Source organism: Physella acuta, unplaced genomic scaffold (genome assembly GCF_028476545.2).
Source record: "Physella acuta isolate Inbredline_101_S28 unplaced genomic scaffold, ASM2847654v3 ptg000851l, whole genome shotgun sequence".
In the NCBI taxonomy this organism is placed as follows: domain Eukaryota; kingdom Metazoa; phylum Mollusca; class Gastropoda; family Physidae; genus Physella; species Physella acuta.
Window position 1 is genome coordinate 108,660 of NW_026732368.1, and position 17,178 is coordinate 125,837.

Genomic DNA, 17,178 nt, shown 5'->3' on the forward strand with positions numbered 1-17,178 from the left:
ACCACACCAATCCACCCACGCCACACCAACCCACCCACACCACACCAACCCACCTGCACCACACCAACCCACCTGCACCACACCAACCCACCCACCCACACCACACCAACCCACACCACACCCACCCACACCAACCCACCCACACCAATCCACCCACGCCACACCAACCCACCCACACCACACCAACCCACCTGCACCACACCAACCCACCCACACCACACCAACCCACCCACACCACACCAACCCACCCACACCAATCCACCCACGCCACACCAACCCACCCACACCACACCAACCCACCTGCACCACACCAACCCACCTGCACCACACCAACCCACCCACCCACACCACACCAACCCACACCACACCCACCCACACCAACCCACCCACCCACACCACACCAGCCCACCTACACAACACCAACCCACCTACACCACACCAACCCACTCACACCACACCGACCCACCAACCCACCCACACCACACCAACCCACCCACACCACACCAACCCACCCACACCACACCAACCCACCTGCACCACACCAACCCACACCACACCAACCCACCCACACCACACCAACCCACCTGCACCACACCAACCCACCCACACCACACCAACCCACCTGCACCACACCAACCCACCTGCACCACACCAACCCACCTGCACCACACCAACCCACCCACACCACACCAACCCACCTGCACCACACCAACCCACCCACACCACACCAACCCACCCACACCACACCAACCCACCTGCACCACACCAACCCACCTGCACCACACCAACCCACCCACACCACACCACACCCACCCACACCACACCAACCCACCTGCACCACACCAACCCACCCACACCACACCAACCCACCTGCACCACACCAACCCACCTGCACCACACCAACCCACCTGCACCACACCAACCCACCTGCACCACACCAACCCACCCACACCACACCAACCCACCTGCACCACACCAACCCACCCACACCACACCAACCCACCCACACCACACCAACCCACCTGCACCACACCAACCCACCCACACCACACCAACCCACCCACACCACACCAACCCACCCACACCACACCAACCCACCTGCACCACACCAACCCACCCACACCACACCAACCCACCCACACCACACCAACCCACCCACACCACACCAACCCACCCACACCACACCAACCCACCCACACCACACCAACCCACCCACACCACACCAACCCACCCACCCACACCAACCCACCCACACCAACCCAACCACACCAACCCACCCACCCACACCAACCCACCCACACCAACCCACCCACCCACACCAACCCAACCACACCAACCCACCCACCCACACCAACCCACCCACACCAACCCACCCACCCACACCAACCCACCCACACCTCACCAACCCACCCACACCAACTCACCTGCACCTCACCAATTCATCCACACCTGCAACACACCAACTCACCCTAACCACACATAACCCACTCAACACAACCTACCCACCCACTCGCACAACATTACCCACACTACACGTAACCTCCTCTCCATTAGCAAAAATACCCCCCCCCCCCCCCCCCCCCACCAGACCCATTTCAACCTACTACATCGTTAAATCAAATACATCTGATTGCACACAGTTCACAGAACTCTGCCAATATTTTAAAAGTGCCAACTGGTATCTCCAACTTAAAGATGGCATGAAAGTACACCTCATCTAGTGGTACCACCACAGTGTAGCATCGGTCTGGTGCTCATGTTCTCTTGTAGAACGCGTAGAGTTGATCCAAAAAAACTGCATATTAAATACGTTTTGGTGAAGTAAAAACATGTAGCTTCCAGGACGTTGGAATCAGATATACGAGATAATAAAAGAGATTAACTTAAATTGGGCTGTTGAAAGTTATAATTTAAAGTGTGGCCTACAACAACATGTTATGTACTATAACATTTATCAGACCGTTTTTAAAATTCGGCCAAAGGTATGAATGACATGTTGAACTATTTTTTTTTTGTTGTTGATGTGTGTAAATGACACATAACAATCGTCATATATTCGACTTAAAGCTACAGCTGAGGTCACGTGACTATGTTTACATTGGTTAATTATAGCACAACTTCTCGATCTAAGCTCGACCGCTTTCCCTTGAAATTGCATTATTACTTTTTAGACGGAAAAGCAATATATTTAAAAGATTTCGCTTATCCTTACTGGATAATCTTCCCCCCCCCCCCCCCCCCACACACACACCCACACACGTTTCTCTTAAATCATGTTTTACGGGAATACCACTGTAAGCGTTGCTTCCTTTCGCTAATGAGACCATGTTTACACATGTCAAAAGTTTGAAAGGTTCCGGTGATCTAATTGTAAACCAATATTATGACAACCCTTTTTAAACATCGTATAACTTTGGTGTAGTAAGTTCCAAAGATCATATAACTTGGTATACTAAGTTCCAAAGATCATATAACTTGGTATAATAGGTTCCAAAGAGCATATAACTTGGTATAGTAATTTCCAAAATTTCTAGACCCCACGGTTAAAAAATAAACAAACTTAAGGTCATATGAGTGAAGATCTAAATATAGCCATACTATCAACTCCTTGGCACTACTTTATTGACTTGATCGATCTCAGTCGATATCGGGTTTCTGATTGATCACAAAAATATTTCAGAACTGTAAGTGTTGGGGGGGTCCTGGTGGGGGGGGGGGGGGAGTTTTTGTTTGAGACTGAAATGAAAGAAAGTTAAGTTAATATCTCCCACTCTACCCCTACTCCTGAATGTTGATTTTTCCCTCCCCTGCCATCCCCCCCTCCCCCCCCCCCCCCCAGTGTTGTATGCCTGTATGCCATTATGTCACGGTAAGGTCAATGTGCTATGGTTGTTGTACACAGCCTCGTTGTGAACATGGAGGTTTGATGTCTGGAGATTTATGGGGATTCTAGTTGCCGTGTTGTTGTAAATGGTTTGTTTCCGGTCACGTGTTGTAGGCCTCTCTATGTGTCCGCTAAATATTGTTGGATAAGTCATTGTGAGCTCTAGAGTAACGTTTGTTGGATACGTTGTTGTTGTAGAAGCGTGAGATTTATACTAAATTTTGTTGGATACGCCATTGTTGTAGACTTGTGATCTGTACACAATATTGTTGGATACGCCATTGTTGTAGACTTTTGAGCTCTTTACTAAATTTTGTTGGATAGGCCATTGTTGTAGACTAGTGAGCTCTATAGTTTGTGAGATACGCTCTAGAGTAACACTTGTGAGATACGCCATTGCTGTAGACTTTCGAGCTCTTCTTTACTAAATTATGTTGGATACGCCATTGTTGTAGACTTTTGTTGGATACTCCTGTGATATTGTGACTCTGTTATTCCTTTTAGTTTTTCTGCGTTTGAAATGTAAAAAGTCAGTGGCGAAACATATAGGACGCCGATTGTCATTGTTTATGTTGTGTTTTCAGGCTCTGATCGTTTGGTTATAAATTGTACGACGATCTCTGTGTTTATTTAAAGACTAGCGCTCGTTTTATAAAAACACTTGCATTTATCTTTTGTGACATTTTCTGGAATTGTAAATTCGTAGTTTTAGTATGTCTGTATTATCTGAAAGCTTCGGTGCTTTGCTGATTTGGGTTTATATTTACATCTGAAAATTACGTACCGGTAAGGTTGATACGTGTTATCAAATGTTTGTTGTTTTTTTTTCTCGATGTGATTTTTCTGCCGATAGCTGGAGTTATATTTTCAAACATCGTTTTACTGTGTTGTTTTAAAGTTTTAGTGTTTAATTAAATTAAAGTTGTAATAGTGTTAACAAATATAGTTTGCCAATAGTTGTGATAGAGGTTCTTTATGTTAGGGTCATCAAGTGTTGGGGTGAAGTCACCAACATCCAAATACAAGGATGGACAACATAGTGTCCAACTGACCAGCACCATTCCTGCGTGGCCAGTATAATGGCCAGCATATTGTCAGATTGCTGGCATAATATCCAGGTGGCCAGTGTAATTTCCGAGTGGCCAGGACAATGTCCAGATGGCCAGTGTAATGTCCAAGTGGCCACGACAATGTCCAGATGGCCAGTGTAATGTCCAAGTGGCCAGGACAATGTCCAGATGGCCAGTGTAATGTCCGAGTGGCCAGGGCAATGTCCAGATGGCCAGTGTAATGTCCAAGTGGCCACGACCATGTCCAGATGGCCAGTGTAATGTCCAAGTGGCCAGGACAATGTCCAGATGGCCAGTGTAATGTCCAAGTGGCCAGAACAATGTCTACATGTTCAGTGTAATGTCCAAGTGGCCAGGACAATGTCCAGATGGCCAGTGTAATGTCCAAGTGGCCAGAACAATGTCCACATGGCCAGTGTAATGTCCAAGTGGCCACGAAAATGTCCAGATGGCCAGTGTAATGTCCAGGATGGTACTCGCTCCCCTTGAGTTGACTAACGGCACGAGACGACCCCTAATGATGAACCATCAGTTAGCAGCTTCGTATAAACAGCTGCAGTTCACGCCTAATGATCTAGCTCAGGGGTCGGCAACTTTTTGAAGCGGAAGAGCCAAAAGTTACAATTTTCAAAATTTCCCTGGTTTTAAAGAGCCACTAACATTTTTTTTATTTCAAATATTTTATTTTTTTATTAGGATTATTAGTATTTGTTCAAGGAGCTGGAGAGCCGCGTCTTGATATCAAAAGAGCCGCATGCGGCTCGCGAGCCGCAGGTTGCCGACCCCTGATCTAGCTTTTTATCTTGACTACACAATGCCTGCACAAATGCTGTGGTCTCTACTTCACCTATCCCAAAGACTGAGGTGTTTTCTACTTTCTTCTTTGGGTAGCGTGAATGTTTCCTATAGTAAAAGTGACTGAAACTCAGCCTATCGTATTCAACTATATTTGTAATAAACATTGCCTGTTGACTGTTTATTCACCTACCACTAGGCTTAGACCCTATATTTACCTCTGCTGAGATAGCTTTTCTGTACGTCACGGAATACGCCGTGTATTGACCTCCAATATCCCATTGACCTCTTGTGTGTGCGACCCCCCCCCCCCCAATGATTGCCTGACCCCCTTCGCTCCTCTGTGTAAGCTGTATTCTCTGAAAACCCCCACCCACACTCCTCAATAATAAAAAAGGGTTCTCTATTGTTTGGCCCGTATGTCGAGGACTTGATTCGATCGGCGTGTAGACTAGATTAACATACAAGCAATTGGTAGCCTAGCATACCAGTTAGTGGTTGCTTTACATACCAGCAACTGGTAGCTTTACATACAAGGTACTGGTAGCTTTACATACAAGTTAGTGGTAGCTTTACATACAAGCTACTGGTAGCTTTACATACAATTAACTGGTAGCTTTACATACAATTAACTGGTAGCTTTACATACAAGTTAGTGGTAGCTTTACATACAAGGTACTGGTAGCTTTACATACAAGTTAGTGGTAGCTTTACATACAAGGTACTGGTAGCTTTACATACAAGTTAGTGGTAGCTTTACATACAAGCTACTGGTAGCTTTACATACAAGTTAGTGGTAGCTTTACATACAAGGTACTGGTAGCTTTACATACAAGTTAGTGGTAGCTTTACATACAAGCTACTGGTAGCTTTACATACAAGTTAGTGGTAGCTTTACATACAAGCTACTGGTAGCTTTACATACAGGAAACTGGTAGCTTTACATACAGGCAACTGGTTGCTTTACATGGAAGTTACTGGTTGCTTTACATACGAGCTTGTGGTATATTTACGTACAAACTATCGGTAGCTTTACATACAAGCTACATGGTAGCTTTACATACAAGCTACATGGTAGCTTTACATACAAGCTACTGGTAGCTTTAAATACATGTTAGTGGTAGCTTTACATGCAAGCTACTGGTAGCTTTACATACATGCAACTGGTAAATTTACATACAAGTTAGTGGTAGTTTTACCTTCAAGCAACTTGTAGCTTTACATACCAGCTACTGTTAGCTTTACATACAAGAGACTGTAAGCTTTACATGCAAGCTACTGGTAGCTTTACATGCAAGCTACTGGTAGCTTTATAATGCAAGCTACTGGTAGCTTTACATGCAAGCTACTGGTAGCTTTACATACAGGCAACTGGTAGCTTTACATACCAGCTACTGGTAGCTTTACATACAAGCAACTGACATAGGAATGTCTTGAGAATACATTTGACGAAAACATTTTTTTAACACTTCTTTGTCTCGTAACGTTCCGAAGTCTTAACGGTAAAATATTCTTCTTTTTTTTTTTTTTAAAGTGGAATAAAATTTGTCGACCGGTTTTGACAATGCATGTGCTTGACATGGAGTTTCAGTATGACGTCATGTGCCAGGTATTGATTTAAGTCTACGGCAGGTAACCTAAGTCGACCTTGATCATTAATATATATGGTAATGAGGGGGGCCGTGTATGGAACTGGCGCCGTGGTATCTCAGCTATGTAAGGCGTTGGTAAACCTATGGGTCAGACTGGGAGATTTGTGTTGGTGTTAGCTGGGTGTTTGGCCCACTCTGGTGTTAAGCTGGTGCTGATGTTTCTATAAGATAGTGATGGCTGTGGCAAGTTTATTCAGATGTGTTGGTCTTATCTCGTGTTAATACTGTGAATATTTAAATGAGAATTGCGTGTGATTTCCTTTAGTTTGGTTGTATTCTTTTACAATCTGTGAATTTGTGGCATTTGTAATCAATTGTTTAAGATGTTGGTATGCAATTTCTTTAGTACTAACAAAGGCATTGCGTCATTTCCGGTCAGTCTCGTGTCATTTCCGGTCAGTATCGCGTCATTTCCGGTCAGCTACGCGTCATATCCGGTCTTAGAAAATATTGATAGATTCGTGTCTTAACTTTCATGTTTAAAATGTTGACAAAATATCTTTATTTTCAAAAAGGATGAAATTTTAATCCGGATTTCAGCCCTTTCCCTATTTTATCTGTGTAGGAATGTGAGTTATCATCTAGATGTGTAAAAACTCTGATAGATGAAAACGTGTGAAACAAATCAAACTTTGAAAAGCTAAGTCCTACCTACACCTTTAAAACAGGCAGGTGTAGGAGATGGTGTGGTGAGCGGTTCATGTGCGTGAGGGCTTGAGTTTGTGCTGGGTGCTGGCCCCTGTTTGTTGGGGGTGGGGGGGGGGTAAAAAAATATTATGTGTCGAGTTAACTAAACAGATTACACTGTGTAAAAATAGAATTATCTTGTGTAGGCTACACATGTTCTCGTGTGAATTCTTTGTTGTTGTTTTTTTTCTTCTAAAAGTGTTGTAAACATGTAATACTTAGTGAGTTACGATTCAAGTGCTTGGACTTATAACTTATATTTTTTTTTAAATAATTTCTTTTTTATTCTCATCATTTAAAAAAAAAACATCAGTTTAAAAGTAGACGACTTACAACAATTGTTGTAAAACGTAAATGTAGACGTTAGAGATATTCTAAAGTTGTAGTTGCTATAAGATTCGTGTTGATGCTTGCTGGTTCAATGTGTCTAACCCCCCCCCCCCCCCTCCCCGTGTACGACCGTGTTATTGATATTAGAACGATCTAGCGCTTAGTCGTGTAACCGATCGAGCGATAAATGTGTTCCCAGATATGGGTTAAATAACGATTTCTGGCTGTAAGTTACAATAGAGTAAAGGGAGTGAATTATAATACTAGATCATATGCTACTGAATTACTCCCCCTTCAGCGTTCCCCAACCCCTATGAAAGAATGTTTATGTATGATTTATTAGTTAGAAATCGTGTATGCTATGTATTTCTATACATGTATTGTTTAGCCACCGTTTCGATTTTTTAATGCGATTATGCATTAGGTTCTATTTATTTTCAAGTGGTTTGTATTGATGTTGTCTCCCTTGTCCACCTAGATCTAGATGTCCCCTGATACGCTGCGTTAGTTGTCCTACGTGGTAATGTAGTGTTGTGATTTCAGCTATCCAGAAGGAATGTGTTATTTCCCTTGGATGTGTTGACAAATATTGTCACAATGATGTGCTCACTGTGCTGTTTATAACGTGTGTTGTTACTTATTATTTCATCTAGTTCAGATGTAAAGCTTTAATCAATTTGCAGCATTAAAGTGTAAAAATTTTAATACTGATAAATATAAAAAATTGTAATAATTTCTATTGGGTTTGCTTACTATTAAAGAGTAAATTATAAAACGCTTTGACAAGTTCTATTTGATATAGACTAACATTGTGTAAAATAATAATATTCATAACAATTTCGATTGGATATAGACAATGAAAGTGTAAACTATGAAAAGTTCTGACAATATCTGTTGGATTTGTAGACTATCAGCAGATTTGTTGAGTTATCGTTCTTTGTACAAATTTCTTGGATTAAGTGATCTCCCTTGCTAAACCAACGCCCACGGGAAGTAACTCCGCCAGACCGACTTTCCTTACAAACCGAGCGTCGCATCTCGCCTGGGTGTCTGGGGCGTCGGGATACAGACGCTACGCTGGGCCGGTCAAAATAAACAGCCGGCCAGCGCGCGGGAAACAGGAGACAGCTCAAGTGGCCCACGACAACCCGCGGGATGTCAGCTGGTTGTCATCTGGTAACACCCATAAAAGACCAGAAACACAGCGTGTCTGTATTTTTTTTTTACTCTTCAACTCACATAGAAGTCGGCTTGCAATACCAGCTGTAGAGAAAGATTTTTATTTTAAATTATAAAAAAAAAAAAAAAAACTGACGCAAGCGGTTTTTGTATGTGAGAAAAAAAATCTTTAAAAAAAAAAGATAAAAAGGAATTTTTCTCTCCCCTTAAGTGAATTAAAACAATGAAATTTTTTCCCTCCGTATCGGGTGTGTGGGAAGTGTAAACAGTCCAGGGACGCATGACATGTTTTTTTTCTTTTGGTGAGCACTGAGGCGTGTCACTCACCTGCAAGACAAAGACAGGTACAGCATCTGGCGGTCGTCTGGGTACCACGTGAAACGTCTGCTGAATCACCCCGTCACTGGCGACCCTACAGAGGGTGGATAAGGGCGAGAGATCAGAAGGAATAGACTTTAATTAATTAAATAATTAATTAAGGGAGGACCGGTGCGGCTTTTGTTTAGAGTCGCCAGACGCTGATTGGGTGAGCAGGTCACGATGACATCAGAGGACGGGAGTCAGGCAGAGAATGAGTCAGGTGGGTTGCGTCTTGTCTAGGTGGGGGAAAGTTGTGTCGTGTGTACGGGGATTGTGTTGGTTTAATCGTATCGATAACACCCACATAGTCATGTTACAAGTTATTAGAATGTTACCGATGACGATACTGATATATCTGAGCGATACCAGCAAACTAACGTCGATACGACCCTGTTAATTAAAAAATGCCTTATTTTTCTTTTCTTTTTTTTAAATTAATTAAAAGCGAACACTTTCTCCATTGTAGTATTACAAGTATTGTGATGGTATCGTATTTTCGTTAACATTACTGTCTAAACAAAGATGCGGATATAAGGACAACAAGACTACATATAACGTGTGGTTTAAACGGCTCTTGGGAATCAGTGTTATCTGCCAGTGACTATATATCTAGCGTGACAACACTACCCACCACACCAGACGTCTAGCGTGACAACACAACTCACTCCAGTCGTCTAGCGTGACAGCACATTTCATACCAGACGTCTAGCGTGACAACACGACCCACCACACCAGACGTCTAGCGTGACAACTCCACTCACACCAGACGTCTAGCGTGACAACTCCACTCACACCAGACGTCTAGCGTGACAACACTCCACTACACCAGACGTCTAGCGTGACAACACGACCCACCACACCAGACGTCTAGCGTGACAACTCCACTCACACCAGACGTCTAGCGTGACAACACTCCACTACACCAGACGTCTAGCGTGACAACACGACCCACCACACCAGACGTCTAGCGTGACAACACTCCACTACACCAGACGTCTAGCGTGACAACACTACCCACAACACCAGACGTCTAGCGTGACAACACTACCCACCACACCAGACGTCTAGCGTGACAACACTACCCACTACACTATACATCTAGCGTGACAACACTACCCACCACACTATACATCTAGCGTGACAACACTACCCACTACACCAGACGTCTAGCGTGACAACACTACCCACTACACCAGACGTCTAGCGTGACAACACAACTCACACCAGACGTCTAGCGTGACAACACTACCCACCACACCATACGTCTAGCGTGACAACACGACCCACCACACCAGACGTCTAGCGTGACAACTCCACTCACACCAGACGTCTAGCGTGACAACACTACTCACACCAGACGTCTAGCGTGATAACTCACCCAACTACACGCCTCACCTACGCATCACACAATGAAATGAGCAAAGACACTCACCCCCCGGGTCACAGACTTGGCACCCCCCTCTACCCTCCCACTCACCCTAAGCCCTGCTCCATTCATCGCTGCAATTATCTCGCATGCGTGAATATGGCCCTCAAGAAAACCCAGGACTAGCGCCCCCACCCCCACTTCTCCAATCCCCTCCCCCCCCCCCCACTTCCCCACCCCCTCCACGGGATCTAATCTGACCAGACGATCGCACGTGCAGGTGATGACGATAGCGTCACGTTCTTGGTTCACGTGACCAGGGTGATTGGTTGGCTATATGGCTGGTCAAATTGGCTGGCTGTATGGTTGGTCAAATTGGCTGGCTGTATGGTTGGTCAAATTGGCTAGCTGTATGGCTGGTCAAATTGGTTAGTTGTATGGCTGGTCACATTGGTTACCTGTATGGCTGGTCAAATTGGTTAGTTGTATGGCTGGTCAAATTGGTTAGCTGTATGGCTGGTCAAATTGGTTAGTTGTGTGGCTGGTCAAATTGGTTAGCTGTATGGCTGGTCGAATTGGTTAGTTGTATGGCTGGTCAAATTGGCTAGCTGTATGGCTGGTCGAATTGGCTAGCTGTATGGCCATATAGCATCAAATAGGCTAGTTGTATGGTTGATACAATTGGCTGGCTGTATAGCTTCATACTGACTTGGATGTATAATTATATTGAGTCATGCTGGCTATTTAATGTATGGCTATTTAACGTCATAGTGACTTCGCTGTATGGCTACATAACGTAATTTTAATTGGCTGTATAGCTGACAGTAGGTCAAAGATACCCCACACGATAGTGTAATGTTTTCTGGCATAAAAGAAAAATCATCCAACCTATACGCGTGGTGTGGTACGCCCAACACATTACACACAACTTTTAGAGCTTTTCCTCAAAACGTGAATCACCTTCTGGAAACCTCCATTGCTTGCCGCCCGTGCTCCATAAACCATAACATTTGAGAGCTTGAGAAGCTAGTCATAAAAAAAAAAAAAAACCACTCAAAAAAAAGAAAATTGTTTTGAAAATGGTTTCCTTGCTTACTTTGTGGGTTTTTTTTGTATTACCTGAACAAAATAATTAGTTTTTTTTTTTTGAAACCCTGCAACCATCTACCCAACCATATGGCAACCAGCGTAATTTAAAATTAATTAAATCATTTTAAAAGTTTAATTGAATTTTCCCTGGAGTTATGTTTTAAGACCTTAAAGTGTGTCTTTTCTAAAGCTGCACTGATACACATTAAAAACTTGTTGCAATATGCTGTGCTTTGTTATGTTTCGGCCTCAGGACACCGTCAGAAATGTTTTAAATAAAATTTTAAAAATCACAATACAGCGACCAGAGTCGGCGCCAGGTTATTTAGCGCCCTGGACAAACCTTATTAACACCCCCCCCCCCGCAATATTTTTTGTGCCCCCGTATTATCAGAAGCGTAGCGACTCTTCCCGGCGCCTGGGGGCAAACTTTCAATTTGCACCCCCCCCCCCCCAAACTTTCGATGTGCACCCCCCACCTCAAACTTTCAATTTGTTTTTCCAACCCATTTAGGCGCCCCCTTACGGACAGCGCCCTAGGCGACCGCCTAGTTCGCCTTATAGGTAGCGCCGGACCTGATAGCGACATCCAGACATGTGGAGTATGTGTACATTTGATCATACTTGGGAAATATTCTGGGGTTTTCCCTTAAGTTTATGTTGTGGATAGGAATCTGTAAATTGATCATCAATGGAAGTTGTTGTTTTTGTTATATTTTCCCTGCAGTTGATGGTGGTGGTGGGAAATGTAAATTTGAACATTAATGAAAAATGTTTGTTGCTGTTCTCTCTGCAGTTGGTGGTGGAGGTGTGCACGCCAAGAAGGCAGTCGGCTCCGGCAGCGCAGGAAAAGGCAAAGGCGAATCTAACGAGGCGGGGGGCGCCAGAGGAGGGGGAAGCGGTGGCAAGAAAGAGAAGGGGGGCGAGCACGGAGAAGGAGGAGGCGACGATTTTTTCGGTAAAGGAAGTGACGACAGCAGCGGAGGAGGGGGAGGAGGGAAGAGAGGTAACAAGACAAGCAAACCATCACCGTGTGCCCTCCCCGCAAACATGCAGCCCACATTCTACGTCAGCGGCGGGAACAACAGCATACTGTGAGTAGACGTCGTCACATGATTCTGTGTGTCTCTATCACATGGTTTAGTGTGTCACATGATTCAGTGTGTCTCAATCACGTGGTTTAGTGTGTCTCTGTCACGTGGTTTAGTGTGTCTCTATCACGTGGTTTAGTGTGTCTCTGTCACGTGCTTCAGTGTGTCACGTGGTTCTGTGTGTCTCGATCACGTGGCGTAATATGTCTGTATCACGTTGTTTAATGTGGCCGAATCACTTGGTTAAACATCCGTATCACGTGACAAAATGTGACTGTCACTTGCTAAAATGTCCATGTCACGTGGTTAAATGCCTATATCACGTGTCATATAACTCCTATCTTATGTCTTTTATGTGTCTTGTAAGTGTATATCTGACGCATTGAATACGTCCCCTGTCTAAGTCATCAACTGAATGATAATGATGGTGACGTTTATGGTGATGATGATGATGATACAAGGCTGGTTGGTACCACGATGTTGTACCTGACCAAATCGTTGAAATTTCTTCAAAACAAATATTTAAAAAAATAATAATAATACTTTTGGTGTAAATTAAGTCCCTTCGATTTCATATTTATTACACATTCTTGTCATCACCATGGCAACCATCATCACCATGCGCAGTCGTGTCGCTAGGCTATTGCTCACTAATGACGTCACCACGTGTTTGTCCGCTACCACGGTTTCCGCCAATCACCAAACCGCCATGTGGAAAAATCAAAAACTCGGATACTAAGAACCTATCCAAGAAGAAGCGAAAGAAAAAAAAACAACTTCTAAAACGCATTAAAAAGGGCAGTAACTTCTGCTTGACTAGTCACCTCCCCCTATGCATAAGCTGGACACAGGCAACATAACACCATCATTATCATTGATCACAGTATTGGTTAACTCGGCGCCCCTCCCCCACCCCACCCCACATCTATAACTCTTCTATAGTTCTTACTAATGGTGAAATTGATTCATCAGTGCCTTTCAAAGATTCGAACAAAATCAGTCGTAACAAAAAGTAATTAAGTAACGCCGAGTTAGCTTTTACTAAAAACACCTCACACAACCCACATCTTCACCACCCACATCATCATCACCCACATCATCATCACTCACACCATAACCCACATCATCACCACCCACATCATCACCCACATCATCAACACCCACATCATCACCACCCACATCATCATCACTCACACCATAACCCACATCATCACCACCCACATCATCACCACCCACATCATCAACACCCACATCACCGCCACCATCATCACCACTTACATCATCACCACCAACATCACCTCCACGCACATCATCACCACCCACATCATCACCACCCACATTATCACCACCCACATCATCACCACATACATCACCACCCACATCATCACCACCCACATCATCATCACTCACACCATAACCCATATCATCAACACCCACACCATCACCCACACCATCGCCACCCACATCATCACCACCCACATCATCACCACCCATATCATCACCCACACCATCGCCACCCACATCATCATCACCACCACCATCGTCACCACCCACATCATAACCACCCACATCATCACCACCATCATCACCACCCACATCATCCCCACCCACATCATCACCACCCACATCATCACCACCATCATCACCACCCACATCATCACCACCCACATCATCACCACCCACATCATCACCACTGCCATCAACCACTCCAGCAGTCAACACCCTAACCCCCGGGACGAACCTTCTGGAAAAACCACCCGTGACCCCACCACTACCAAACCCAGACACAAGACCAAACCGCGCCCCGCCTCTGAACGTAGACACAAGAAAAAGAAAACTTTCAAACCCCTCCATCATGACTGCGACGGAATATCAGAACTCCAGCGACAAAATCTAGCACGATTGGCGCCGTTGAGAAAACCCAAAGAGAGTTCCAATCACCCGCGCATGCGCATGTACGCTCATCCCGACCAACGACCTTGCTTTTACTTAAGTAGGGGAAATAACTGTAAGCTGTGAGTAGAATCCTAGCACTGCGCATGTGAGCCTCATTCGTATTTCCTGTTTTATTTGATGTTTTTTTTTTTACTCAATCCTGTTTAAAACTTCGTTGTTCTAAAAGTTTTTTGGGTTTTTTTTTTATTTGGTTTTTTTTTTTTTTTTGCGAATTGCAATAGAAGTCATACAATATTGAATTATATATATAACTATATATATATATATATATATATATATATATATATATATATATATATATATATATATATATTTATTTATTTATTTATTTATTTATTTATTTATTTATTTATTTATTTATTTATTTATTTATATATATATACATACACTCTACACTTAACACTCTCAGGTCTATTTCACCTCTCCTTATATCTCCATTCATTTAATTAGACAACTAACTCCCCCCCCCCCCACACACACACACCCATGCCCCATTGCTAAGACCTAGCCTATTAGAATTTAAGTATCGCCCCCCCCCCCCCGCCCCAAACATGCCACATTACCAAGACCTAGCCTATCCCCCGTTATAATTGTCTAAGCTACCCCCCGCACACACGCATACCCTATTGCAAAGACCTAACCTATCCCCCATTACAAAAATGGTCTAAGTAACCCCCCCCCCACACACACACACCACACACCAGAGGTACTTATCACGTGACTTTTTGTGTGCACCAGAGTGGAAGGTCCCTTGTTGGAGCTGGGATGGAAGAAAACTACGGACAAGCATGATGAGAGGTACAGGCTCAAGTGGGTGGAGAACAGGTGTAGGATCAATTACATTGCTTTCCGTGAGGGTTAGTACCTACGTCCACCTTACATGTGTAGGGTAGTCCATCTTACAGGTGTAGGGTAGTCCATCTTACAGGTGTAGGGTAGTCCATCTTACAGGTGTAGGGTAGTCCATCTTACAGGTGTAGGGTAGTCCATCTTACAGGTGTAGGATAGTCCATCTTACAGGTGTAGGGTAGTCTATCTTACAGGTGTAGGGTAGTCTATCTTACAGGTGTAGGATCAATTAAATTGCTTTCCGCGAGGGTGAGTACCTACGTCCATCTTACAGGTGTAGGGCAGTCCATCTTACAGGTGTAGGGTAGTCCATCTTACAGGTGTAGGATCAATTACATTGCTTTCCGTGAGGGTGAGTAGCTACGTCCACCTTACAGGTGTAGGGTAGTCCATTAGTCCATCTTACAGGTGTAGGGTAGTCCATCTTACAGGTGTAGGATAGTCCATCTTACAGGTGTAGGGTAGTCCATCTTACAGGTGTAGGGTAGTCCATCTTACAGGTGTAGGATAGTCCATCTTACAGGTGTAGGGTAGTCCATCTTACAGGTGTAGGGTAGTCCATCTTACAGGTGTAGGATAGTCCATCTTACAGGTGTAGGGTAGTCCATCTTACAGGTGTAGGGTAGTCCATCTTACAGGTGTAGGGTAGTCCATGTTACATGTGTAGGTTAGTCCATGTTACAGGTGTCGGGTAGTCCATCTTACAGGTGTCGGGTAGTACATCTTACAGGTGTAGGACAGTCCATCTTACAGGTGTAGGGTAGTCCATCTTACAGGTGTAGGGTAGTCCATCTTACAGGTGTAGGGTAGTCCATCTTACAGGTGTAGGATAGTCCATCTTACAGGTGTAGGGTAGTCCATCTTACAGGTGTAGGGTAGTCCATCTTACAGGTGTAGGATAGTCCATCTTACAGGTGTAGGGTAGTCCATCTTACAGGTGTAGGGTAGTCCATCTTACAGGTGTAGGGTAGTCCATCTTACAGGTGTAGGATAGTCCATCTTACAGGTGGAGGATAGTCCATCTTACAGGTGTAGCATAGTCCATCTTACAGGTGTAGGGTAGTTCATCTTACAGGTGTAGGGTAGTCCATCTTACAGGTGTAGGGTAGTCCATCTTACAGGTGTAGGGTAGTCCATCTTACAGGTGTAGGATAGTCCATCTTACAGGTGTAGGATAGTCCATCTTACAGGTGTAGGATAGTCCATCTTACAGGTGTAGGATAGTCCATCTTACAGGTGTAGGATAGTCCATCTTACAGGTGTAGCATAGTCCATCTTACAGGTGTAGGGTAGTTCATCTTACAGGTCTAGGGTAGTCCATCTTACAGGTGTAGGGTAGTCCATCTTACAGGTGTAGGGTAGTCCATCTTACAGGTGTAGGATAGTCCATCTTACAGGTGTAGGATAGTCCATCTTACAGGTGTAGGATAGTCCATCTTACAGGTGTAGGATAGTCCATCTTACAGGTGTAGGGTAGTCCATGTTACAGGTGTAGGATAGTCCATCTTACAGGTGTAGGATAGTCCATCTTACAGGTGTAGGATAGTCCATCTTACAGGTGTAGGATAGTCCATCTTACAGGTGTAGGATAGTCCATCTTACAGGTGTAGGATAGTCCAGATTACAGGTTTAGGATATTCCATCTTACAGGTGTAAGATAGTCTATCTTACAGGTGTAGGATCAATTACATTGCTTTTCGTGAAGATGAGTGCTCAGATCCACCGTACACAAACTCAGCTTTTTTGTTAAGTTAACTTCGACATCCCACACACTTTTTTTCTTATTTCTTCCACTCTCACGAAGTATGTTCTCTCTCTTTGATTTGTCATCCGATTCCGATTCTGCCCCCTCCCCCCCCCCCCCCCCCCA

The 17,178-nt window shown here is 44.2% G+C and overlaps 1 protein-coding gene across 9 annotated transcripts in view; it reads left to right on the top strand.

Annotated features, from left to right (window-relative positions):
- LOC131952088 (uncharacterized) overlaps positions 1–17,178 on the top strand; it is a 55,784-nt gene that overhangs the window by 19,602 nt on the left and 19,004 nt on the right. For all 9 annotated transcript variants that reach the window (XR_009388499.1, XR_009388502.1, XR_009388500.1 and 6 more), the window contains 2 exons: positions 12,209–12,506; positions 15,198–15,316. Coding sequence is in view for 4 of the 9 variants with exons in the window: in XM_059314593.1 (XP_059170576.1) it covers positions 12,209–12,506; positions 15,198–15,316 (417 nt within the window). In the remaining 5 variants the exon portion in view is untranslated. The remainder of the gene's footprint in view (positions 1–12,208; positions 12,507–15,197; positions 15,317–17,178) is intronic.